The following is a 26,145-nucleotide window of genomic DNA, read 5'->3' as shown; positions in this document are numbered from 1 at the left end:
CATAAATGAATTGCAGGTAATGAACAAGTGGATAAGTTGGCTAAAGAAGCAGTTAAGGCAAGATAAATTGAATATAATGTCTCTCTAAGTAGAGCAGAAATTATGTCTTTTATGCAAGATAATCCATCTACTTGCTTTTTTATTGTGGGGGATTTAAATGCAGATGTCACAGATAATCATTCTATATTTGCTAAGCATTTAATGCAATTCTGTCTCAACAATGGCTTAATCCTTTCTAGTAAGGTGCTTTTGCCTAACGACAGTTATACCTATATTAGTGATGCATGGCATACAACCTCATGGTTAGATCATTGTATCTGTACAGCTGATGCTCATGACTCCATCCAGGGCATTCGTGTCAATTATGAATTTGCCACCAGTGATCATATACCATTTTCCTTATGTGTAACCATGAATTCCATACCTTCTGTTTTGCTTGCAGACTATAATACAAGCATAGGAAAAATAGCATGGGATAACTTGACTGACAAAGATCTATCAGATTATTGTTATCGAACGAACAACATGTTTAGCAATATATACTTACCAAAGGGAGCAATCTCGTGCCGTGATATGAATTGTAAAGACCCCCAACATGGTATTGAGTTATGTACCTTGTATGAGAATGTTGTGAAGTCCCTCCTTACCTCAAGCAAGCCACTGCATAAAACCAGCTCACATAGCCCCAAGCCAGGCTGGAACGACTATGTAAGAGAACATCATGCAGAGGCCAGAAGGGCTCTTAAAGCATGGGTTGATTCAGGTAAACAGAGACATGGCCCCTTGTTTGAATAAAAAAAACAAGCAAATGCAAATTTTAAATATGTTTTAAGATTTATAAGGAGAAATGAAAATACTATGAGGTCTGACTCTCTTGCTAAAAAGTTAGGAAATAATAATGTTAAGGACTTTTGGAAAGAAATAAAGAAAGTAAATAACTGCAAAACATCACTTCCAGCAACTATTGATGGTGTTAGTGGTGTAAAAGACATCACTCAGTTATGGAAGGAGCACTACAGTGCACTGTTTAATTGTGTCAAAAGTGACACTTTTGAAATGACAAATATTCACAGTAATGAGAATGTGAATGTATCCCCACAAGAAATAGATCATGCAATTGTGACACTGAAAGACACCAAGGCCTGTGGGATGGATAACATTTCCTCTGAGCATTTGAAAAATGCAAGTAAGAAACTTTGCACATTACTTTCTATGTGTTTCACTGGCTGTCTAGTACATGGTCTGTTACCTAATTCAATGTTATCTGTCATTCTGGTACCAATTATTAAAGATAAAGCAGGTAAGATTAGCTCTTTGGAGAATTACCGACCCATAGCTTTAGCTAGTAGTTTGTCGAAAGTTTTAGAAAGAGTCCTTTTAAATAGGCTGGAAGAGTTTCTCTTGACCTCCGATAATCAATTCGGTTTTAAACCCAAACATGGCACAGACATGTGTATTTTTGCACTACAGGAGATTTTAGACTTGTATAATTTGCACAACACTACAGTATTTATGTGTTTTATTGATGCCTCTAAAGCATTTGATCGTGTGAATCACCAAAAACTGTTCGGAAAGTTAGAAAGCAGAGATGTACCCAAATATATAATTAGAATTCTGGTCTACTGGTATAGTCATCAATCAATGTTTGTAAAATGGGCCAACACAATGTCTGATTCGTTTAAAGTTGGTAACGGAGTAAGGCAGGGAAGTTTACTGTGCCCTTACCTTTTTAACATCTACATGGATGAACTATCAAAGCGCCTGAATTGTTGTAAAACAGGTTGTATAGTTGGTGACCGCATAATCAATCACATAATGTATGCAGATGATTTGGTAATCTTAAGTCCATATAGTGCTGGCCTTCAACAACTATTAAGGGTCTGTTCCCAATATGGTTGTGACTTTGACATCAAATATAATGCTAAGAAAAGCAATGTTATGATTGTTAGAAGTAGGGCAGATAAGCATCTGATAACCCCTGACTTCTCTTTATCTGGCATTGTCCTCAACAGATGCAATGAAATTAAATATTTGGGACATTACATAACTGATGACCTGTCTGATGATTGTGACATTCGTAGGCAGTATTGTATGATGTATGCACAAGCTAATACTTTGGTCAGAAAGTTTAGTATGTGTTCATCCTCTGTGAAGATAGCTCTTTTTAAAGCTTTTTGCACTTCATTTTACACGGCCCATCTGTGGCGAAGATACAACAAAAGTAGCCTGCAGAAACTTTATGTGGCCTACAATGACGGCATGAGGCTCCTACTCAGAGTGCCTAGATGGAGCAGTGCTAGCCATATGTTTGTACATAATAATGTTCCCACATGCGCAGCTGTGCTCAGGAAGTAGTAAATCCTGTTTTTAGTACAGTGAGATTTTTCTCGAGATTGTGGAAACATTGGTGTCATCATTTATTTGTGACTCAGTGAATGTCATGTTTTTTTTATTTATTTTTTATTTTTTATTTTATTTTATTTTTATTTTATTATTTTTCTCTTATTTCCTTTTTTTATGGACCTTTTTGGTCTGGAATAAAGATTGATTGATTGATTGAAAAGCAATTATTAAAGACAATATAAATAATATATGGCAGGAGAGATGGAATTTAGAAGAAAGACAAATGCATTTACATAAAATACAGAAGGTGGTAATCATAAGAAATAATATAATGAATAGGAGAGAGGAAATATGGATTAACGGGTTGAGGATTGGGCATACTAATTTAAATAGTGGTTTAAAAATAATAGGGAAACATCCAATCCATCATGATTATTCTTATTGTGGGGAAACAGAAGGAGTAGAACATGTGTTGATTTATTGTAGAAAATATATAAGAGCGAGGAAAGAATTGGAAAGGGTAATGGGGATTTCAGTAACTATGTCTAATTTATTAGGGAAGCATCAATCACATGACATAATTCAAGCCCTCATTAAATATTTTAAAGTTACAAAATTAGCTGAGAGGATTTAGTATGTGTGTGTGTGAGTATAGTATGTATATAATATAGTTATTTAAGGTTTGAAGATATATAGGAAAAAATGAATTTCTGAATTACATCTCCGTCCAGTTGATGGCGGTAATACACAAAGTATGTAAACTGCCAGAAAACGAAGAAAGAAAAAGAAGAAACGTCACGTCACGTGACTGCCATCACATGATGAAGTTCTACGGTCACTAGCTGGCTAACCTTATGAAAATGGCAGCATTTCTACAGTGGAGAAAATTTGTCTTCTTTGATAAGGACACGGTGAAGGATCCTGCAGATAACGGGAAAACCTTTATTCTTCCTAAAGGAATCTCGGCGAGTGACTCCGGCCGGGGACATGTTGTTCTGGGAGATATCCTTGTTTAGCCAGACGATGCTACTCCGGTGTTAAGTTTGTCGGTTAAAGGCAGACCTTAGAAATACATTAACATCAGTCACAGAAATCGGTTGTAGTTAATTTAACAGGAAGTCGGGGCTGTAATTTTATGACTGAATGGTGCAGGCTAACAACGGAGCAGATGTGTATTGTTGCTACAAGGAGAATGAGTGAATTGGTTTGTGAGGCAGTCTTTCTTTCCACACGATCCTCCCCCGCTGAGCTGCAAATTCCGTCTTTCAGATAAAAATAGACTTGGCCTGGTTATGAGTGAACAAAACTTACTTTACTTGGATTAAATCCCAGAATTTAATGTCAATGTCAACCTCAATGAAGATGAAGATTTATAATACTTAGCATTGGACAACAATTCTCCAATTTTTTGAGGTCACAAAAATAGGAAAAGGCTGCTGGAGTACCTTGAATGGAGGGGTCCGCACTTTCTCCAGACTTGAATCCTATACAACTGCTCTGGGATCAGCTGAGTCACAGTGTTGGGACTCGTAACTCTGGACCCCAAAATCTCAATGGCCGAGGGACGCTACACACCAGCAGATAAGTCGACTTGTGAACAGCATGAGGCATTGTTATCTAGTTCAACTGAAAGCTAAATTTTGTGAGTAGTGTAGGGATATGCCAGGAGGATGTAGGTCACCTCTTACTAAAGTGTTTAGTAAGAGTTCTGAAAGACTGGAATGTTAGCCACTATTAAAGATGTCTAAATAAATCAGTTCTCTCCTAACATATCTTGGCATAAAAATTCTTAACTCTATAATATCACATATGGAAGGACAGATCTGGCTGATGACGCGCTCCCTGCAGTTGACGTCATTCCAGGCGTACAAGCTGCGGGTGACTCACTTGTTCCAGCTGAAACAGCACAGTATCCTGGTATCAGTGGGACAGGATGAACATGGCATTAATCCTCTGGTAGGTGTGGCCTTTTACAATCATAACCCTAACTTGGATGGTTTCTCAGTTACAATATAGTTGAGATACTATATTGTAACTGTTATACACTTCTTTGCCAGTATACAAAAATTTGTATTTTCCTTAGTGGAACCACAGACATGTACAGAATGAGAGCCCACCAGACTGATAATGTCTTATTTTTCAGGTGAAGGTTTGGAACCTTGACAAGAGAGACAGTGGGAATCCACTCTGCACCAGAATCTTTTCTGCAGTTCCTGGCAATAAACCAGCTGAAGTATCTTGTCTCAGTGTACACGAGAACCTGAACTTCATGGCTATCGGTGAGACAGCTCTCCCTCTGCCTTTAACTTGTGGAAGTCACATGTTCCACTCTCTCTGCTCAGTAACAGTGTTTCTTGGCAGGTTTCACAGATGGCAGTGTGGTTTTAATCAAAGGGGACATCACCAGAGACCGTCACAGTAAAATTCTGACTCTGCATGAGGGGAGCTGCCCCGTCACAGGCCTGGCCTTCCGCCAAATGGCAAAAGTTACACATTTGTTTGTTGCCACTCTGGAAAAAGTCTTTGTAAGTTGGCATTCCCCTATAGCAAAGCAGACACCATTTGCCAGTTGATTCAACAAGTTTTGAACAAATTGGTTGTGTTCCTGTTTTCTGTTGCTTAGTGCTACACTCTGTCTAACAAGGAGTATCCGAAAGTAGAGCTGGATACCCATGGCTGCGCCCTGTGCTGCTCATCCCTGGCAGATCCGTCTCAGGATTCCCAGTTCATTGTTGCTGGGGATGAATGTGTTTATCTGTACCAGCCTGATGAGCGAGGGCCCTGCTTTGCTTTCGATGGCCACAAGCTGTTGACTCATTGGCACCGGGGATACTTATTCCTGCTGACCAAAGATGTGAAGTCACCCAACAAGTAAGAGCCAAAATCTGACTGATTTGTCAAATGTAATGGTACTCTTGATACATTCAAAGATTTTTATGATTGAATTGATTCATTTATAGGTTTCTAGGTAGGGAGCTCCAAGGGGGTAGTAGGGCGCTCTGGAGCCTAGCTCCTGCGGTCATTGGGAGAGAGGCGGGGCAGGGTCTACTCCTGCATGGGTTGCATTAATTTATCAATTTATCAGCAAAGACGTCTGCCAGAAACATATGACAAGCAACCAGACACACACACTCAGAGGGTTAGAGTTAGATTAGGGTGTGGAGTTTGGATATAAACCTCAGTAAGAAATACCCCAAGTCGGGATTTGAACCCAGGAAATTCTGCAAAACAACTGTGCTGTTAAGTTTTTACCAGCTACAGGATTGTTAGGTTGATATGTCAACTAGTAACACACTCCAGAAGAGACGGCTCAGTGTGCTTTGCCAGACATCTGCCAGAAACGTATGACAAGCAGATGTCTTGAAACGTCTACTCAAAATGTAGGACGGCGTAAATGTCTGCAATATTTGGTGAAAGATATTTAAGTGTTAGGAGACATGGTTTAACATCAGACTTCCATGATTAATAAGCAGTGCACACGAAGGAAGCTGCTGACTGTCTGTTTTTATCCCCAGATCAGGGTTTGGCAGCGGCGAGAGCTCACTGTCAGAAAAGCAAGTTTTAACAATCTATGACCTGGACAACAAATTCATCGCCTACAGCGCCTCATTCGATGATGTCATTGATGTGTTGGCAGAATGGGGATCCTTCTACATTCTGACCCGAGACGGGAAAATGTTTATTCTGCAAGAGAAGGACACACAGACAAAACTGGAGGTCATTAATTGCTGATCATTAACTTCTTTGAGAGGTTCAATAAGCTCCTCAAACTTTTTTAACACTAATTATGTCTTGTCTGTCAAGATGCTGTTCAAGAAGAACTTGTTTGTCATGGCCATAAACTTGGCTAAAAGCCAGCATCTGGATAGTGACGGTCTGTCAGAGATCTTTCGACAGTATGGCGATCATCTGTACCTGAAGGGAGATCATGATGGTGCCATCCAGCAATATATTCGGTAATTTATCTTTAATCTGTTTCCAAAGCAAAAGCCTTTTGTTGATGTTTGATGTTTCTTTCAGTCAGAACCTAACTGTCTATCTTTTTGGTTTGCCATGTTTCCCAATCAGCACCACTGGGAAGCTGGAGCCTTCGTATGTCATTAGAAAATTTCTGGATGCCCAAAGGATCCACAACCTGACGGCATACCTGCAGGCCCTTCACCGCCAGTCTCTGGCCAATGCAGACCACACCACGCTGCTGCTCAACTGCTACACCAAACTCAAAGACAGCTCCAAGCTGGAAGAGTTCATCAAGGTGATTAGTGAGAATTTAATGTCAATAGTGAAAAATAAATGAAGGAGAGCTCTGACTTGTGTCATTGTTGCTTTATTGTGTGACTTTTGTGGTAAACAGATTAGTCTTTGAGTAATGTTTGTGTCTGTATTTTCACAGAGCAGCGAGAGTGAGGTCCACTTTGATGTTGAGATTGCCATCAAGGTTCTTCGCCAAGCTGGATACCACAGTCATGCTGTGTTCCTGGCTGAACGCCACCAGCATCATGAGTGGTACCTGAAGATCCAGCTGGAGGACCTGAAGGTGACGTGTGTGTCAGGTTGACCTGATCTTCTGGAGAACATATGTATGGTTATGAATTGATTCAAAAGAATCTGCAAAAGTAGCTTCCTAATGTGGGAATGTTTTTTTCCTCTGATCTTTTATCAGTTGCTGTTTCTTTAGGAGCATGTTAAACGTGTATGTGTATAGTTGCTTTTATAGCAGCTCAATCTATACCTACGGTTTCCCGCTGATGAAATATAGTCAATTTCTTGCTTGGTCATAACACTAACTCAATCATCTCTTTCTGTTCCCACTGCAGAACTATCAGGAAGGTTTGCGGTACATTGGCCGTCTGCCTTTTGAACAAACTGAAAGCAACATGAAGCGCTATGGCAAGACACTCATGCACCATGTTCCTGAAGGCACCACATTGCTCCTGAAGCGCTTATGCACCAACTATCATCCGAATGAAAACTTGATGGAAAAAATCAGCCTGGACAGTAGTCTGCTTAACAAGGTCCCGGTGTATTATCTTTTTTTGTCTCCACTGCAGGTCGCCAACATCTATCAGTAATACTCTCATGTGTGACTTTTGTCATTTTAATTCAAGGCAAATTCTGAAGAATTCATCCCAATTTTTGCCAATAACCCTCGTGAGCTGAAAGCCTTCCTGGAGCATATGATTGAGGTGGACCCTCGTTCATCCCAGGGTGTGTATGACACACTGCTGGAGCTCCGACTGCAAGACTGGGCACACGAGCAAGACCCTGAGGTTACTGCCAAACCAACACATTTTCAAGTTTATTTTTTTTTAAAAGACAATATGTATTAATGGACATTTACATGTAATACATGAGATTATAGCCAAGTTACTAATTACCATCTCTAGTCCCATTGGCAGGTTGATGTTAAAGCACAACAGTATATACAGGGATAAAAAAAAAAACAAAACACAGAAACACTTTGGAATAAGAAAAGTGTAAAACCACCTTAAAATCTATATATCTTTACTCAATGTTGACATTTTTGGCTTTCCTAGAGCCACTTTTTAAGATGTTCTTGAATGAAAACACATGAGCTTTTCAAAAAATGTATTTTTAAACATTTTTTTAGCTTTGCTGATTAGGTTTTCTAATCCACGCATATTTGACAGAAAAAAAAGGTCTGCCAGGGAGAAGCCCTTTCGCTGCTCAGAAGTGACAACACTGTGTTTGATAAGGCCTTGGTCCTTTGCCAGATGCACAACTTTAAAGAAGGTGTCCTCTACCTGTATGAGAAAGGCAAACTGTAAGTAGTTTACTCCAAGTCTTTCTAGAGAGCAGGGCTCATCAATCAGCCATGTGTGCTCAAACCAGAACAGACGGGCAGAATTTTATATATTTTTTTTATATTACAAATAACTAAATTATTTTTAGGAGTGCATGTTTTTATCTGGTATGCAACAGAAATTATTATAATTTGGCCTGCTATAGAGATCTGCAGTCTAGCCGCCAACCACAGTAATGCTTATTCATGACGTAATCAGACAGCATCAAAACAGAGAAAGTGGGAAGCAGCATGACTGAAAGTGCAAGGGAAGAGCTTGTTTAAAAGGCAGATGCAAAAACTTCGGGTTTAACCTCTCGCCTTCTTAGCACGACGCTCAAGAGGAGCACGGCAGATGTAACGGCTGAACAGCAGGGAAGCGAGGGGTAAAAGTGCTCATTTGGATGAATGTGTGATTTTAGAATTTTTTGTTCTAAAAGTTTGGAGGCCAGATTAAGTATTTTTTCAACATTTTTGTAAATAAGCCTCCCACACTTCAACCAACCATGACCATATTAAGGTTATGAGGTAAGGCCTATGTGGTGCACAGCTTGGTGAAAATTTGATCAGTAGTTTTTGGATAACAAACTTTGCAATTTTACATTGCCACCTATATTGCAGTTGGGCAAAAAATAAAAAATCTGGTTTTATTTGGCTCAGAGTTGATTGTTTTGGCAAATGCAATTTTCATGGCTCTCTGGGAAATAATATGCTAGTCAAACAACTTTTGCACAGTGGCTATCTGCCAAACATGGTAATCTGTTGGAGAATCCTTCTAAGAAACTTTACCCAGATAATGTTTTGCTAATGTGACTTGCAGTTGTGGAGTTGTAAGCCACAACTACTATAGCACCACATAGAGGAGAATGTGGCTGGATATTTGTATCAGAGTAGATGTCCATTGGAAGACAATGGACTTATGCACTATTAATATTTGGCTGTGGGGTGTGAAAGCAGAAAAACCTGTGTGAAGTCAAGATTCTCTAATACTCAACAAATTAGCAATAGTCTACCTTTGCTCGGTGACAGGTGTGGCTATGTGGCACCATTTCCTAAATATTATGTACTTGCCCTGCCTTAGCAAATTCCCAAAGGTATTTGACACCCTGAATATGGCTGTTGATCTGTGTTGTAGCAGCTCCCCAGCACTTGAATTAATTTGCACGGTCTCGACGGGTGATTTTCAAGGTTTATTTTTCTTTGATGTGGACCATCAATCACCGTACTCACCTTGAGAAAACTAAACAGATATACAAATATTAGAATATAAACATAAACTTAACACACAAACAACAAAATAAAATGTACCTCGCTGCTTTCACCGGGGAACACTAAGTGTTGATAGTGCCAAGCACCTTTGACAGTTTGTTCAAGTCATTCATTGGTACAATGATTCTGCCAGCTTTTATAGGACCTGCCCTCATTTAGCTACGGCAGCCCGTGAGGTACATAACAAAAAAACCCCAAAACTTTACAAAGTGCAAATACAATTAAAACAAAATACAAACCACCAGTGCTAATCAAAACAGACAAATATTAAACAATCTGCAGCATCCTTTAAATAATTTACAATAGTCTACAAATTTGAATAATTTAGGCAACTTAATTTAAATGGTTCACTATCCATTACACTCCCACCAATAATGCATGAACTATTACCAAAAAAATCATGCATTATTTTAAAGTTTCCCTTAAAACCATGCAGATTGTTTAAAACATACTTGTCTGTGTACATTCAGTTTACAAGTCACTTTCCAATAACAGCACCAATTTTTGCACCGGTCTTTCCATCACTGAACTCTTTCAGATAATATACCTTCCTTCAAAATAAAAGATTTGAATGATTCTCTACACATTACATCAGTTATGATTGCAGTAAAAGTTTTGTTTTTGTACAGAATAAATTAAACATGAGTTAAACTCACTATGTTGGGAGAGATTTTCAACTCCTTGATCCGATTGATTTTTATTTTTTTTTTAGTTTAATTCAAGTCTTTAAGTAGTGTATGAAGCTTTTGTTTTACATTTATCATAATCATTGGAAACAAATACACTAAAATGTATTAAATGCACAACGATCAACTAACAGGTTTTTACCCAACAATGTCAGGTGCTTACATTCCAAAAAGCAGATATTTACAGTCTTATATCAGGAACAAATAAAATAAACAGAATACTGTGTACTTAATGATAAATCTCTAGAAGGCAACTTGGTTTATATTCGGTACAAATTTATCACCGTTAGCTTAATGATTTTTCTACAGCGTGAATAACCACATGCCTATTTAGACACCTTTTCGCTGAAAACCCTTTACAGCAAACTACAAGTACAGGGCTTCTCTCCTGTGTGGACACACGTTATTCTGCAGTCTTCTTTGATAAAAATCCTTTACTACAAACACTACAAATAAATGGTTTCTCTCCTCTTTTTAGCAACTTCATCTCTGAGCCAAAGGCTTGTTTTTGTACAAGTTTCACCACTGATTTAACAGCATCCTCGCGATCTTTAACACTCACCACATTTGAATAACATTCGTTTCTGTGTCCAAGTCTTTTGATTCTGGCTACTGCTTTAATCAGTGTTGACCAGGATGAAAATCTAATGAAACGTTCCAGAAAATCTGCAGTCTCATCTGTTGTCTGGGTCACCAACTAACAGATCAGAGCAAGATTTAAATTCCCTTTTCATCTCCCTTTTCCACAAAAATTCAGGACCTGTTAGCCAGTTAGTAGTTAAAATCTCAGAGGCACACAGCCCTCTTGACGCATGATCTGCTGGATTTTCAGTGGTGTCAACATGATTCCATTGATTTGGATTTGTGTTCTCTCTGTTTACCTGGACCCGATTTGCCACAAATTCATGAAACTGTCGTGCTTCATTATTAATATATAACATTACTTGTGAATCTGCCCAGAAAAACTCTGCGTCTATCTTCATATCAAGCTCTGATTTTAACAGCACACTCAACCTAGCAGCAACCACTGCAGCTGAAAGCTCGAAACGAGGAATGGTTGTAATCTTCAAAGGAGCCACGCTGGCTTTAGCCATGATCAAAACAATAGATTTCACCTTTGTCATTCTCAAACCTGAGGTAGGAGCATGCACCATATGCTAGGTTGCATGCATCTGAAAAGTGGTGTAGTTGTGTTTTAACAATGTTTCCAAATCTTTGTGGATAACATCTTTGTATCATTAATCTCTCAACATCCTGAAGGGTGAACTTCTCCCACCATACATGCAAGTCCTCAGCAGAGAGTCATCCCACCGAAAACTTCTGCGGCACAGATCTTGTAAAATGCATTTTCCATTCATAATGAATGGTGAAAGAAATCCTAGTGGATCATACAGAGAGGCTATTACTGCGGCGTGTATCAGGTTTGTCCCTCAGATCAAACCTGATCTGAGGGACCCAAACAGTCAGTTTTGACATGCCATTGCATACCTAAGGTATGTTCAGTAAGTGCCAAGTCAGGCTTGAGATCAGCAGAAACCACACTTGTGGCTCTCTCAGATGGATTCACACAGCCTAGGACTTCAGATCTATTGGAATGAAATTTGTGGAGTCTCAAACCACCTTCTTTGCACAGTTTCTGTGCTTCAGTTATTAGTTTGGTGGCATCATTAGCTGTAGGGACACTTTTTAACCCATCAACATAAAAATTATTCTCCACAAATGCTGCTTCAGCTGGAAACTTTGATTTCTGCTGTTGTGCCAAATAGGGTAGGGTTAGGGTTTTTCTAAGATTTCAACCATTCGAATACTGAGCCCCTCAGGCCAACACAGTGTTTTAATCTATGTAACCCTAAGCCTACCCTAACCCTAACCCTTAAAAACTTCAAACCTGCAAGTCAGACACAATTTGTCTTGAAACAGGTGTATCAACAGAAACCAAGGTACTAAGTTTTAGCTGTACTGGTTTTGTTTCAACAGTCAAGTTTTTCACAAGATCTTCTAAGACAAAAGAGGAGTCACTCTGAGTATCAAGGAGTGCATAAGTAAGTATTTCCTTCCCAGGATCTTTCACAGAGGATAAAAAACTGGAACAGTACTTGATGCCGCAGAAATGTTTCGGGTGAATGCATGAGACCAAACGCTGTGAGAAACCTGAGGCATTTCTTGTGGAGAGATGGAACACTGCTGAGCAGCATCCTGAGATCTCACTCTCTCTTGGTGCAAACAAGTAGGATGATGACGTCTACACTCTCCACAAACATGGCGCGTTTTACAATCTTTCAATAAATGACCCTTTCTCAAGCATCCAAAACAAAGATGGTTTTGATGTATAAATGACCTTTTGTCTTTCATTAATTTAACTGCAAATTTAGGGCATTTAGCAACACTGTGCTTCATGTCTGTACAAACCAAACAAGGCAGTTTAGATTTCAGAACATGAACAGTTTCTTGTTTCTTGAACTCTGTACTGGTACTAAGAGCCTTTGCTTTTCTGGAAAGGTCATTTGAAGAAGTTCTAGACTTTAACAAAAATGGAGAAGCAATAGGATTACATGCTATGCGTGCTTCCTTTTGTATGAATCTAGAAAACATTCAAAAGATTGATATTCCCCACATGCATCAAGTACTTCAACAACAACTCTACTCCATTTACGTACAATCCAGTCTGGTAACTTCTTCAACATCTTATGATTTTCTTCACAATCATTTAAGGTGGACATTCCTTTTACTTGAGGCATAGCCTCTTCACAACTTTTCAAAAAGTCAGCAAAATCTCTGAGAGACAATGGATCATTTGGTGCAATCTTTGGCCATGACTTAAGTTTATCCCTAAATGCTTTCTGAATTACAAATGGGTTTCCATATCTCTCCTAAAGAACTGACCAGGCACCTTCATATGCATCCTCAGAGCTTCTGTAAATGTAGCAGCCTCTCAGACTGAACAGCCAAACGCAGGGAGTTTCAAACTGGTGCAATTTAATCTCAACCTTTCTTTCCATTGACACCGTGAAAACTGTAGTATAAAACAAAAGAATACAGAGCCGTTGTATAAACCAACATATCAATATTCAGTTATACACAAAAAAGAATACGTTATGTCCTTTAACTCGTCAATATACAGTTTCGTTTAGAAACCGCGACATTCTGTTTCTTAAATAAAGCTATAACATTTCTTATTACAAATCCCAATTACATATATTTATACCTCGTTCTGCTTTCCGAGGGTGCTATTTTAAAGATTTTCTCTGGGTTTCTTTATAATCTAACGTTGTCTGATCTCGCAGGGTGTCGCTAGGTAACCACAGAATAAACAAAGAAAAAAATCTACCATTCTTTAAAATGAATGCATAAATTAACCACTAGGAGTTACTGTTGGCCCAATGAACAAGGAGAATTTTCCAATTAAGCTGTTACTTACACTCCCACCAAATCCTGCTACAATGAATGAACCAAGTAATAAGTAAAGAGTACATTAATTGAACAGGATTTTTTTGACTCTACTAAATAATGTAGATGTTTGCGTAAAATTACCATGAAATAAATATACTACAAAAGTTGTTAATCTTTTCTCATCAATTTTCCAAAAGAAGAACTAAATTCTGAATTGGCTTCTCAATAATTGAAGGTTTAGAAGAAGAATTTGACTTTCGTTCACCGACTTGAACTTTGGCTCGACGGACCAATCCATCACTGCCTTGAACAGTGTCAACCACTCGTCCTAGTTGCCACTGATTTTTTGGAAGGTTATCGTCTTATCGTCAGGTTGTGTCCCATCTACTCTTAAACATGCTGTGGTCAAACCCCTTCTTAAAAAATCCAATCTAGACTCTAGTGACCTAGCAAATTTCAGGCCCATTTCTAAATTGCCTTTTTTATCGAAAATTCTTGAAAAATTCGTTTTTATCCAGCTTGAAATGTTTTTAAAAGATAATAATTTAACTGAGAAGTTTCAGTCTGGGTTTAAAGTTGCTCATAGCACTGAATCTGCCTTGCTCCGAGTGTATAATGATCTCCTCTTAACAGTTGATTCAGGCAACGTTGCAGTTTTATTACTTCTAGATTTGAGCTCTGCATTTGACACTGTAGATCAGATTCTCTTACATAGATTAAAACACTGTGTTGGCCTGAGGGGCTCAGTATTCGAATGGTTTAAATCTTAGAAAACAGAACCTTCTTTGTTCATCTTGACCAATCCTGTTCTGGGGCCAGACCTTTAAAGTACGGTGTTCCCCAAGGGTCAATTTTAGGGCCCATTTTGTTTATCTTGTATTTACTGCCTCTTTTTAAGATTTTCCAAAAATTTTATATTTCCTTTCATTGCTTTGCAGATGACATCCAGATTTATTTGCCCCTTAAAATTCAAAATGGTACAAATGATTCTCTTCTGCAGTTGCTAAACTGTTTAGCTGAAGTTAAATTATGGATGGAAAAAAACTTTCTTTACCTAAATGAGAGCAAAACTCAAGTTCTGTTATTTGGTCAAAAACTTCAGACTGATTCTTGTCTGATCAGATTCTTGATCAGATGGATCAGATCAGATTCTTGGTTCCTTGGCTTGGTCTTATCAAACCTCTGCTAGGAGTCTTGGTTTCACTTTTGACAGCTTTTTAAAGTTAGACAAGTTAGTTCTGTCGTTAAATCGAGTTTTTACTACCTTCGGCTTTTAGCAAAAGTTAAATCTTACTTCTGTTTTAAGGACTTTGAAGGACTCATCCATGCCTTCATAACAACTCGCCTGGATTACTGCAACTCTTTATATAGAGGGATGGATAAATCACAGATTCAGCGACTTCAACTGATCCAGAAAGTAGCAGTATGGCTTCTCACAGGAACCAGGAAGCATGACCATATAACAACAACTCTGGCATCTTTACACTGGCTGTTTTTTATCGAATAGATTTTAAGATTCTTTTGTTAACTTATAAAGTTTTAAATGGGTTAGCCCCCCCTTATCTTCGGGACCTTTTACATTTCCGGTCTGTGTCCAGAACTTTACTGTCTAATAATCCGTTATTACTGACAGTTCCTCGGACTCGACTTAAGAGGAAAGGAGATCGAGCTTTTTCTGTTGCTGCTCCAGTTTTATGGAATAACTTACCTTTCCAGATTAGATCTGCCCACAGCCTGGATCATTTTAAATCGCTTCTTAAAACTCATTTTTACTCTTTGGCATTTAATTGATGATTTGTTTTGTGCTGTTTTGTTATTTGTGTTGTTCTTGTGCAGCACTTAGGTGCAGTTTTATACATGTTTTAAAGTGCTATATAAATAAATGTGACATTGACATATTCTTTGATAATGACAATGTCCTCCTTCTTGAGATTGCGTTGAGCTGAGTGCCATTTCTGTCTCATGGAAATGTTCATCAAAAATTCCTTTTTCCAGCGACTCCAGAATTGTTCAATGAGATACTGCACTCTCCTCCACCTCTTTGTGTCATATAGGTCCTCTTTGACAAACACTCCAGGGGGATTGAGAGCAACCTTAGATTTCATCATAATGAGATGGTTTGGTGTTAGGGTTAGATCAATTATCCATTCCTCCCACCGTGGCTTTATATCTTCTGGGAGAGGATCGTCCCACCCTATGCCTCTGTAAAAAAGCTCTTGAAGAATAAGTTTTCCACTAAGGGCGAATGGAGCAATCAATCCGAGAGGATCATAAAGTGAAGCAATGATTGACAAGCAGCTGCGATGGGTAGAAGGATGATCCTTTAAGCCGATGTTAAAAATGAAGGTGTCATTTTTTATCAACCATCGAATGCCTTCGATGAGGCTGGATCCAAACCATGGGGCTTGATGGCTGTTGCTACTTCTGAAGGACCCAAGCAGGCGAGAGCAGCTTCCTTGTTTGAGTTGAATTTGTGAAGCCGTAAGCCTCCCTTTTTACACAACTCTTGTGACTCAATGATCAGTTTCTTGGCTTCCTCTACTGATGGCACACTAACTAAGCCATCATCCACATAAAAGTTTTTCTCAATAAATGTGGCTGCTTGAGGATAGTTAGTTACTGTTGTGCTAGATGATTTAGGCCAAAATTGGCACATCCTGGAGATGAAGCAGCTCCAAAGAGATGAACTGCCATCCTGTACTCCTGTGGTTCTTTCTCCAAATCTCATCCTTTCCACCAGAGGAATTTAAGATAATTTCTGGATTCTGGAGTGACAGAGAATTGGTAAAACATTCTTTTTATGTCACAAATTATTGCTGTGGTCTCTTTCCTGAAGCGACATAACACTCCTAACAAAGGATTGATTAAATCAGACCCAGTAAGCAGTGTGTCATTAAGCGAAACACCATGGAATTTGGCTGAACAGTCAAAAACAACTCAGCTTATCTGGCTTCCTGGGATGGTAGATGCCATGATGTGGAAGGTACCACTCTGTTTCTCCCTCAGATGTTGAAGGGGCAGGATCTGCATCACCCTTATTTATGGTTTCTTCCATGAATGTTTTGTATTGCTCGTAGTATTGTTTGTTGGCCCTTAATTTCCTCTTAAGACACTGCAGGCGAACTTCGGCTAGTCCTTTGTTGTTTGGTAGGTTAGGCAGACTGTTGCCTTTGAAAGGTAGAGGCATTTCGTAATGCCCGTCATCTTTGTGTGATGTTGTTACTGAGAAACTATAAAATTAATATCATCTTGAGACACATATTTATCTTCATAGCTTCTCTCCATGAAATCCGATTCTTTTAAATGTCAGTCGTCAATGGGATTGCTAGCTCCTTTACTGTGAGCCGATGCACAAAACTTTGACTTCCTTGTCTGTCTAGGTGGGGGTTTGATGAGCCTATTATACTCCATCCTAGTTCTGATCTTTGTGCAAAGGGTTGGGTTTTGTCACCCGTTATGACTTCTAGTGGAGCTAGGGCAGCTGGACAGTCGTATCCAACGAGAAGCCCTACATCACAGTCTTGAATGGGTGGTAACTTATCTGCCAAGCTTCTGAGATGAGGCCACATCAATGCAGTTTCTTTTGTTGGGACATAAGACTTGTCTACTGGGATGAAGTCTCTGCTGTAAGCTTGGTGTAGTTGGATGTAACTCTGAGTCAAGTACTCGAACTTGTAGACCATGAACACTCTTGCTGAAAATAATTGTGTCGACAGCAGTCATAGTACTGAGTTTCAACTTTGTTGGATGGAAATTCACATTCAGTCTGTCAATGACATCTTCTAACACAAATATTGAGTCACTCTGTGTGTCCAGCATTGCATATGTTAGTATTTCTTTGTGTGGTTCTTGTAATGAAGACGCAAGTACTGGTACAATACTGGTGGTGGCAGAAGCATGCTGTGTTGATGTATGGGACACAACTCTGTGTGTTTCTTGACTAGCATGTTCTTCTGTGGAAGTGGAGCTATTTGTTGTTGTCTCCACAGGTCTTTCCTTCCTCTCTTCATGTAAGCAGGTTGGATGACGACGTCTGCATACATTGCATGTGTGTCGTCTCTTACAATCCTTTGTCACATGACCTTTTCTTAGGCACCCAAAGCAGAGCCAATTTTCATGTATGAATGTCCTTTTGTCTTCAACACTTTTTGATGCGAAAATAGGACACCCGGTGATGGTATGGGCTTCACTTTTACAAACATAGCAAGGTGATTTTGGTTTACAGCTATTTGTATCTTGTGTCCCGTGACTAGAACCTTTTTGTTGTGCATTTGTGTTGAAAGTTTTGGCTCTTTTTGGGGTTCTGTCATCTGGAAACTTGAAATTTCCTCCCAAAAGGGGTGAGGCGATGGGATTACAGGCTATTTTTGCCTCTTTGCTCAAAAACTCTGAAGCATTTAAAATCTGGATAATCACCTGATCTATCAAGTTCCTCTACAATTATTCGACTCCATTCAGGCAATTTTTTTTAGCAATTTATGGTTCTCTTCACAGTCATTGAGGATAGCTAGTCCCTTCACATGTGGAATTGCTTCTTTGCAACCTTGGAGGAAGTCAGAAAACTCACGTAGTGCAAGTGAGTCATTTGCGTTGATCTTTGGCCATCTTGCAAGCTTGTCGCGGAAGGCTTTCTGTATAATAAACGCGTTTCCATATCTGTCTTGTAAGACTTTCCATGCTTCAATGTATGCACTTTTTGAGTCTCGATAAAATAAACCTTCAACAGCTTTGCATGCTTCTCCAGCAAGATCATTTCTGAGATAGCCCATCCCAGCAAGTGAGAAGATGTTTTTTCTGTCAATAAGAGTCATAAATGACATCTTCCAATCAGTAAACCTCAAAGGACCTCCGCTAAATACTGTGGGTTCAGGGACTGGCAAGCGACTCATACTTAATGAGCTGGCTAATGCTTCAGCTAGATTGGATGCTTCTGAATTTATTGTCACCTCAGGAGCTGATTGGTAAGGTTGGAATGATGCAGCATCTGGATTTAAGCAGGGTTTATCTCTAGAGAAGACGGAGTTAGTTCTGTAATTAATACCTTCAAATTCTTCAACATTGTTTTCAGTGTTCAAATTCCTCATATGCTCTCACACGAGATGCCGCTACAGCTATTTTCTTTTCTTCTTTTAACCGCTGCAGTTTTGCTCTTTCTTGTTCCAGCTGTTGTTGCATTTCCGCTTCCTTTTGTTTCATTTCTGACAGCATTTTTGACTCTTTAAGTTTCCATTCATTTTCTAATTTTTGGAGTTGTGCTTGCTGTGCTTGAATTTCCCTTGTAGCCTTTGATTGCTCCACTTTAGCAGCAAGCTCTGCTTGTGCATCTGCCTTGCTGTTGTTAGTACTAGATGAACTGGAATGTCTGCTTGGACTTTCTGATGACTTTGAGTTTATGGTTTCAGTTTGAGTGTGACCAAAGAGATTCATATTCATCTTTGTTTAATGTTTCTCTTACTCTTTCTTTCTCGAGATGACTATCATAATCTTCATCAATAGTCTCTGTACGATTGTACAGATTTCTTTTGTGAGTGTAACACAGGCTTCCATCTTTCTGACAATCTCTGCTGTGGTGTTACTGTTACGTAGAATGGGTTTGTACTGCAGTCTTACAGCATCATACTTTGCTTGAATGCTTTCCTGTAAATCATTGAGTTCTTCTAATGTACAGAGGGCCTTTAGTTTTTTCCTAGTTTTTCTTGCTACCCACTTCCAAGAATCATAAACTTTGTGAAACGCTTTCTCACATTTTTTGTTCTCTTGGATGTGCATCTCTTGGCCTTTTTCTGTTAGTTTTCTTTCTATGGAACTAGACGGCATGTCAACAAGATTTTCTGTTTTCTCTGTTGGAAGTGACATTTTATTTGCTTTCTGTAACTGCTTCGGGTTCACAGAAGACTTTTTAACTATCCCTTGACACTACGTCGATTCAGTTATGCTGTGAGCTTCTTCTTGTGATTGTCCATTTTAACTTTATGCTTTATCTTGCCTCTGTGAGATCATTGGTGCGAGAGGAGACTGCTTCATTCGAGATGGGATGGTGTCAGCTTCACTGCAGAAAGATCTGGTCTCTTGCGATGAGTTTTCACTGTAGCGGCCTCTCAGACTGAACAGCCAGACGCAGGGAGTTTGAAACGGGTGCAATTTAAATCTTTCTTTCCATTGACACCGTGAAAACTGTAGTATAAAACAAAAGAATACAGAGCCGTTGTATAAACCAACATATCAATATTTAATTATACACAAAAAAGAATACGTTGTGTCCTTTAACTCGTCAATATACAGTTTCGTTTATAAACCACGACATTCTACTGTTTCTTAAATAAAGCTATAACATTTATTATTACAAATCGGAATTACATATATTTATACCTCGTTCTGCTTTCCGAGGGTGCTATTTTAAAGATTTTCTCCGGGTTTCTTTAAAATCTAACGTGTCTCATCTTGCAGGGTATTGCTAGGTAATCACAGAATAAACAAAGAAAAAATCTACCGTTCTTTAAAATGAATGCATAAATTAACCACTGGAGTCATTGTTGGCCCAATGAACAAGGAGAATTTTCCAATTAAGCTGTTATTTACAGTAAAAGAAACCGTCTACAGCTTTCTGGGCTTCTCCAGAGAGATAATGTTTCAGATACAGCATTTTTTTCCCCAGCAGAGATGGATTTTGAATCAATTAAAATTGTAAATTATATCTTAAACTCCACAAATTTCAAAGGGTCACCTGAGAATATGGCAGGTACAGGAACAGGAAGGCGACTTAAACTTAACGAGCTCGTTAAGGCTTCAGCCAAGTTTATTGCAGGAATCTCACCGCAAACTTGAGGTGGTAGAATAGTTGCAGCCCTTGCAGTTGACTTCCTTGGGTGTTTTAAAGATTGCACTGCTTTAACTTCAGGCTTAGAATCAAGATTTTCCCTTTCAGCACCATCCTCAAGTCTGCTGTAAACATCAACCCGAGCTGCAGCCATTTTAACTTCCATATCTGTTTCCATTACCTTTAACCTTCATCAAGTTGCTGCAGCACTTCAGCCTCCTTCTGCTTCATTTCTGCCATATTCTGGGACTAATGACATTTCCACTCACATTCAAGTTTACTGACTTGAGCATGTTGAACTTCAATCTCCAACATGGGTCTAACTTGAACCTTTTTGGCCGCAAGATCAGCTTCTGCCATTACCCGCTCTTGAGAAACTTTGGAGCTGGTAGTTGATGAACCACATGTACATGGAGAACTTTCAGTAGAGGCTTCTCCAAAACCACACTGATATTCATCTCTATTTAAGATTTCTCGCACCCTTTCTGTACTGTTATCACTACGTGTTAGATACTCTGTGTATGTAAACGTAGATCAACAGCAAGCCAAACTCAATTTCATGAGCCAGGAAGCTGAGCGTCTTGCTCCTTTATTACGTTTTCTTGACAACTTTGAGCAGCGGTGTAGAAAAGCTCAATAAAAAGGTTCAGTGAAACTATAAGAAACAGAAAAATAAAATATACATCAGCTCTAAATACACAGAATAAACTTCTAGTGTCTGAATAGAATTAACCTTAGCTGCAGTTAAGAAACAGTCACGTAGCAACTTTGCTATGTAAACAAAAACTATCATGATATGGCTTTTCTAGAATAAACACATTTGGAAAACAATCTCAAAATAAACTAACAAAACATATACCACCAAACAGAACACAGATTGAACTTACAGCCATTCTTTTCAGAGGTGTAAGAAAAGATTGACAACACAGGAGGTGAAGTTCATACTTTAACAGGCAGGCTTTCTCTCTGTGAACAGGTATTCCAAACTGCAACTGCCTCTGCTACCCACAATGCACTGCTATCTCAAAATTCTCCTTCAAAATAAAATACAGAGAAATTAATACTATAGAACTTTTTAAAACTAGTTAAGACATTTCCAACTTCAAGCCTGGGGCAGAACACTTTCCTTTTCAACTTCTTGATTAAATTTCTCTTCAACAATACTCCCTTCCAAACGCTTACACACAAGATCATAAATCTCATTTGTTAATATAGTACAGGCATCTAGTTTCTGCACAATATCTGGAGTATTTAAAGAATTACGTTGAAGAAACTCATAATTCTGTTTTACTTTATCAAGACTGTTTTGGACTTGCTGATTTATTTCATCCAGATTCTCCTGAGAGCAGAAACCTTTTAATTTCTTCTTGGCTTCTCTTGCAATTTGTTTCCAGGATACATAAGATTTAAGAAATGCCTTTGTCTGTTTTGCAGATTCTGCTTCTTTGTACTGCTCTCCTATTTCAGTTAACTTTCTTGTGCGAGGACCTGAAACCAACTCTTGTCCTTTTGGCTTTTCTTCAGCACACAAATCTTCAGCAGAAAGTCCTTTTTCACTTGGCAGTGACATTTTAACTCTTTACAATGACCTAAACCTTACAGTGAAATTAAACCCACATTCAAACATACTTGCAAAAACACCATTCTAATTTTTCTTTTTTGTTGTTTTTTTTTTTTTAATTAGTCCAGTTACCTTTTAAGTAATTCGGCGTAATTTCATAAACGCCAATAACAGTCACGTGACGTCATCTCTAAGTTGTTTCCGCGTTGTTTGATCAGTCAATTTCTCACCGAGCCAGCAATCATCCTCTGTTGGAATCAGTTTCTGATGCAAACTTGGATCTACTGCGAAGACAGCTCCTCATGATGGCGTTGACTCCGAAGCAGCGTCAAACTTCGGCCGATGTCCGATCCAAACGTCTCACCGTCAATGGAAGGTGACACACGGAAGCCTCGAGTTTTCACTGTAGCAGCTCCCCAGCACTTGAATTAATTTGCGCAGTCTCGACGGGTGATTTTCAAGGTTTATTTTTCTTTGATGTGGACCATCAGTCATGTAATCACCTTGATTACCTCAGTTACCGTGAAAACTAAACAGATATACAAATATTAGAATATAAACATAAACTTAACACACAAACAACAAAATAAAATGTACCTCGCTGCTTTCACCGGGGAACACTAAGTGTTGATAGTGCCAAGCACCTTTGACAGTTTGTTCAAGTCATTCATTGGTACAATGATTCTGCCAGCTTTTATAGGGCCTGCCCTCATTTAGCTACGGCAGCCCGTGAGGTACATAACAAAAAAACCCCAAAACTTTACAAAGTGCAAATACAATTGAAACAAAATACAAACCACCAGTGCTAATCAAAACAGACAAATATTAAACAATCTGCAGCATCCTTTAAATAATTTACAATAGTCTACAAATTTGAATAATTTAGGCAACTTAATTTAAATGGCTCACTATCCATTACATGTGTAATGAGTGAAAGTGACTCTTTACTTGTTACTTGCTCTTCGTTGTACAGTGGCTCAGGAAGAGAAATGTAATCTTGTCATTTAGAGTCCCTTACTGTTTAATAACCTGCGGAATGAACAGTGGTCTGATTGAGCAAGTTTTCATTGCAAAGAACATCTTGATTGTGTTTTCATTTCATAATTTAATGATGTATGTGTATGTGCAGTTACCAGCAAATCATGCATTACCACATGCAGAATGAGGAGTATGGAAAAGTTGTAGATGCCTGCAAACATTACGGAGACCAGGAGGGCTGCCTTTGGGAGCAAGCTCTCGGATACTTTGCCAGAAAAGAGGAGGACTGTAAGACCTATATCAGTGAGGTCCTACATCACATTGACCAGAAAAACCTCATGCCTCCATTACTTGGTGAGCTGCTCGATGTATTCATAACACAATGTGCAATGAAATTGTAATGCGTAACTTGTTGTTGGTTTGGTTTAATGATACATTGTGTTTAAGATAGGCTAAAAGATTTTGGACTTTGTTTGGCTTAAGAACCTTACTGTCTCCGTCTAATTTTGTTGCCATTGTAAATTTATGCGGTATGTGGCTTTATTTTCTCTGAGGGTTGATGCTCAGCAGCGAATAACTAGTTATTGTCTAATCAGTCGTGCAGACACTGGCACACAACTCAACGGCCACTCTGTCGGTTATCAAAGACTACCTCATCAATAAGCTGCAGAGAGAGAGCCAGCAGATAGAAGATGACGAGCGTAAAATTTGCCAGTACCGTCAGGAAACTTCTCATCTCCGCTCTGAAATCCAGGAGCTGAAGGCGAGGTGAGTCAAATAACAATAAAAAACTCATCCCTGCAGCTCTCGTGGGGCTTTTAACAGAATAAAACTGACACGTTTCCACACAGTGCCAAGATATTCCAGAAGACTAAGTGCAACATGTGTAACAGCCCCTTGGAGCTTCCATCTGTACACTTCCTGTGTAGCCACTCCTTTCACCAGCACTGCTTTGAAAGTTATGCAGAGAGCGATGCCGAATGTCCAACATGCACTCCAGAAAACCGCAAAGTCATGGATCTGCTGCGCGCTCAAGACCAGAAACGGGATCTCCATGACCATTTCAATCGACAGGTAACAACAAGGAAAACATAAATATTCTAATCACTTATTTCTCTGGTGACATGTTTGACCTTTTTTTGCCTTTAACTTATTTCTAAAGGTATCTTCCTCAGACCTTGAATATTTTATATTCTATGTTGTCTTCTGCACATGTTCTAAAAACTTCTTTTTTTTTAAGCTCCGAAGCTCCAATGATGGTTTCTCTGTGGTGGCTGATTATTTTGGTCGAGGAGTGTTTAACAAACTGACGCTGGTAACTGACCCTCCAGGGAGCAAAACTGTTGGAAGTCTAGAAGTCAACCTGCAGCGAGACCTGCTGATCCACACCAAGAGAAACTGCTAGACTTCTCAGTCTTTAATTGTGTTCTCAATGCTCAGACCAACCACTCAAGATTACAGTCGTGTTGGATGGTCACTTATTTATCACCAAAGACACATGCCTGCTTATGGAAACTGCTCTATGAATACATTATCCTTCAATACATTTCCTGCATCACATTTGGAAAATGCTTCATATGTACTTTGTGCTTGCTTGTAATTCATGCACAAAGTGATTTAACACTTTCATCAATATGACGCTCTTCATGAACTGTATAGTTAATATTGTGAAAGTCATTAGATTTTGTGTGGGTTTTTTGTCTTTTTTGTCATTTCACACAACCCATTTGTCAGTAGTAAAATTATCTATGATACTCTTAATCACTAAAACGGAATTAGTTGTAAAGGTCATTGACATGTCTGTTGTTTTATTTATGTCACAATTTGTCATCTTAGTTAACTGGATCCTACTGCTTTGTCGTGTAGGTTGATCAGAGATTTGTATTTCTACTGGCCACAGTTTCTGTTACTTCACAAATAAACCTAATTTGTTTATTTATCTCTTTACATAGCCAATATGATTTCTCCTTGTTTTTTTTTTCTTTTTTTTTTGGTTTTGGAGGGATTGGAGGGACTTTTTATGAAAACGTGTTGCTTTTAAGAATGATGGAAATAGGGCAACACATGGTGTAGAGGAGGCACCACATGTACATGCTCCACATGTTTAGTTCTCACTGCAGATGGTTTTATTTCTTGAACTCAGTTACTGGATGTTTTCTCCTTACCCCACTGTCAATGTCAATAACCCGATAGAGCTTTCATTTTATAGCGTTAACACCGGTGCTGTAAGTGGTCCGGTATGAAACGGGGGTGATAGAACAACGGTACCACAGCACTTGTAAATTTCAATAATCAGAATACCAAAATTGTTTCCGTTGTTTTAAAAGGTTTATGTCAGTCTGCCTTTTCCCCATCGATATGTTTCCCGAACGCTGCGCACCTTAGTGGGTTAAAAAAAAAAAAAAGAAAACGACGCGCACATTGCGCAAAACTCTGAAACGGGAGAAGCGGGACATAAAATGGAGCGACGAACTAGATGTGAAATATGGCATAAAAACAGAATCCGAAGCTGAACAGTGAAAAATCAACACATGATGTGAAACACATGACGATTAGGCGGCGCAGCAGGTGATGAGATTACTGGTGGTGAGCGTCAATAAATGATAAAATAAATCTAGCAACAGGAAAGAAACATAAGTGGACATAGCAATAAACCTAGAGAGGATATTACTAATCAAAGGAAATTAAATGAAATTAAAGAATAACAAAATGCAAGAATAAACTAAGAAACTAAAGTAAATGCAGAGGAATAAACTGGTATGGCAAGACCTTTAGAGCAATAATTAATACAGAGGACAGTATGGCAAGAATAAACAGACACTATTTCCAGATAAAAGGTAAAATAATATTGTTGAAGTGCCATGGGTTTGTTGAGACCATATCTAATACTGAGAATAAATATATCTTACAGACCATAACAGTAAATAACATGTCACTTATGTTTTTAATTAGATTTGATATATTTATTTCTTCAATATTATTTTCATGTCAGTGTTAATGTCATGAGGCTGATGACTCCATGACACTTTCAATTTGACTCATTAGGATTTGATTAAGAACCAGATTTGTTCTTTGTAATTTCTGTCCAGTAAAACTATTAATATATAAATCAATAGACAGGTCTATATAAAGATATAATCCATGTTTCTGTCTCATATTTGTATGGCATCAAAATGATCTGGAACTTTAGTTTTTCCACTGAAAGCTCTGGTTTGCACAATAAATGCCATGTGGGTGAAGTTTTATGAATGATACTCTGATGTCCCATTCTCCTGAAGGCAGCACAGAGCTGCACCAC

At 38.7% G+C, this 26,145-nt stretch overlaps 1 protein-coding gene across 1 annotated transcript; it reads left to right on the top strand.

Moving 5' to 3' along the window:
* The first annotated feature begins 3,141 nt into the window (after positions 1–3,141).
* Positions 3,142–24,803, top strand: vps11 (VPS11 core subunit of CORVET and HOPS complexes). Its single transcript, XM_081615173.1, has 16 exons — positions 3,142–3,349; positions 4,155–4,299; positions 4,487–4,622; positions 4,705–4,868; positions 4,967–5,214; positions 5,859–6,060; positions 6,148–6,299; positions 6,412–6,598; positions 6,737–6,880; positions 7,161–7,358; positions 7,452–7,613; positions 7,995–8,128; positions 22,999–23,201; positions 23,444–23,615; positions 23,699–23,921; positions 24,088–24,803. The coding sequence occupies exons 1-16, from the start codon at positions 3,198–3,200 to the stop codon at positions 24,250–24,252; spliced, it is 2,787 nt and encodes a 928-aa protein (XP_081471299.1). The 5' UTR covers positions 3,142–3,197; the 3' UTR covers positions 24,253–24,803.
* Positions 24,804–26,145: the final 1,342 nt, after the last annotated feature.

The sequence above is a fragment of the Poecilia reticulata genome, chromosome 14 (assembly GCF_904066995.2).
Source record: "Poecilia reticulata chromosome 14, P_reticulata-male-v2, whole genome shotgun sequence".
Taxonomy (NCBI): Eukaryota; Metazoa; Chordata; class Actinopteri; order Cyprinodontiformes; family Poeciliidae; genus Poecilia; species Poecilia reticulata.
The sequence above is the reverse complement of the archived record's forward strand: the minus strand, read 5'-3'. Positions and strand labels throughout refer to the sequence as shown.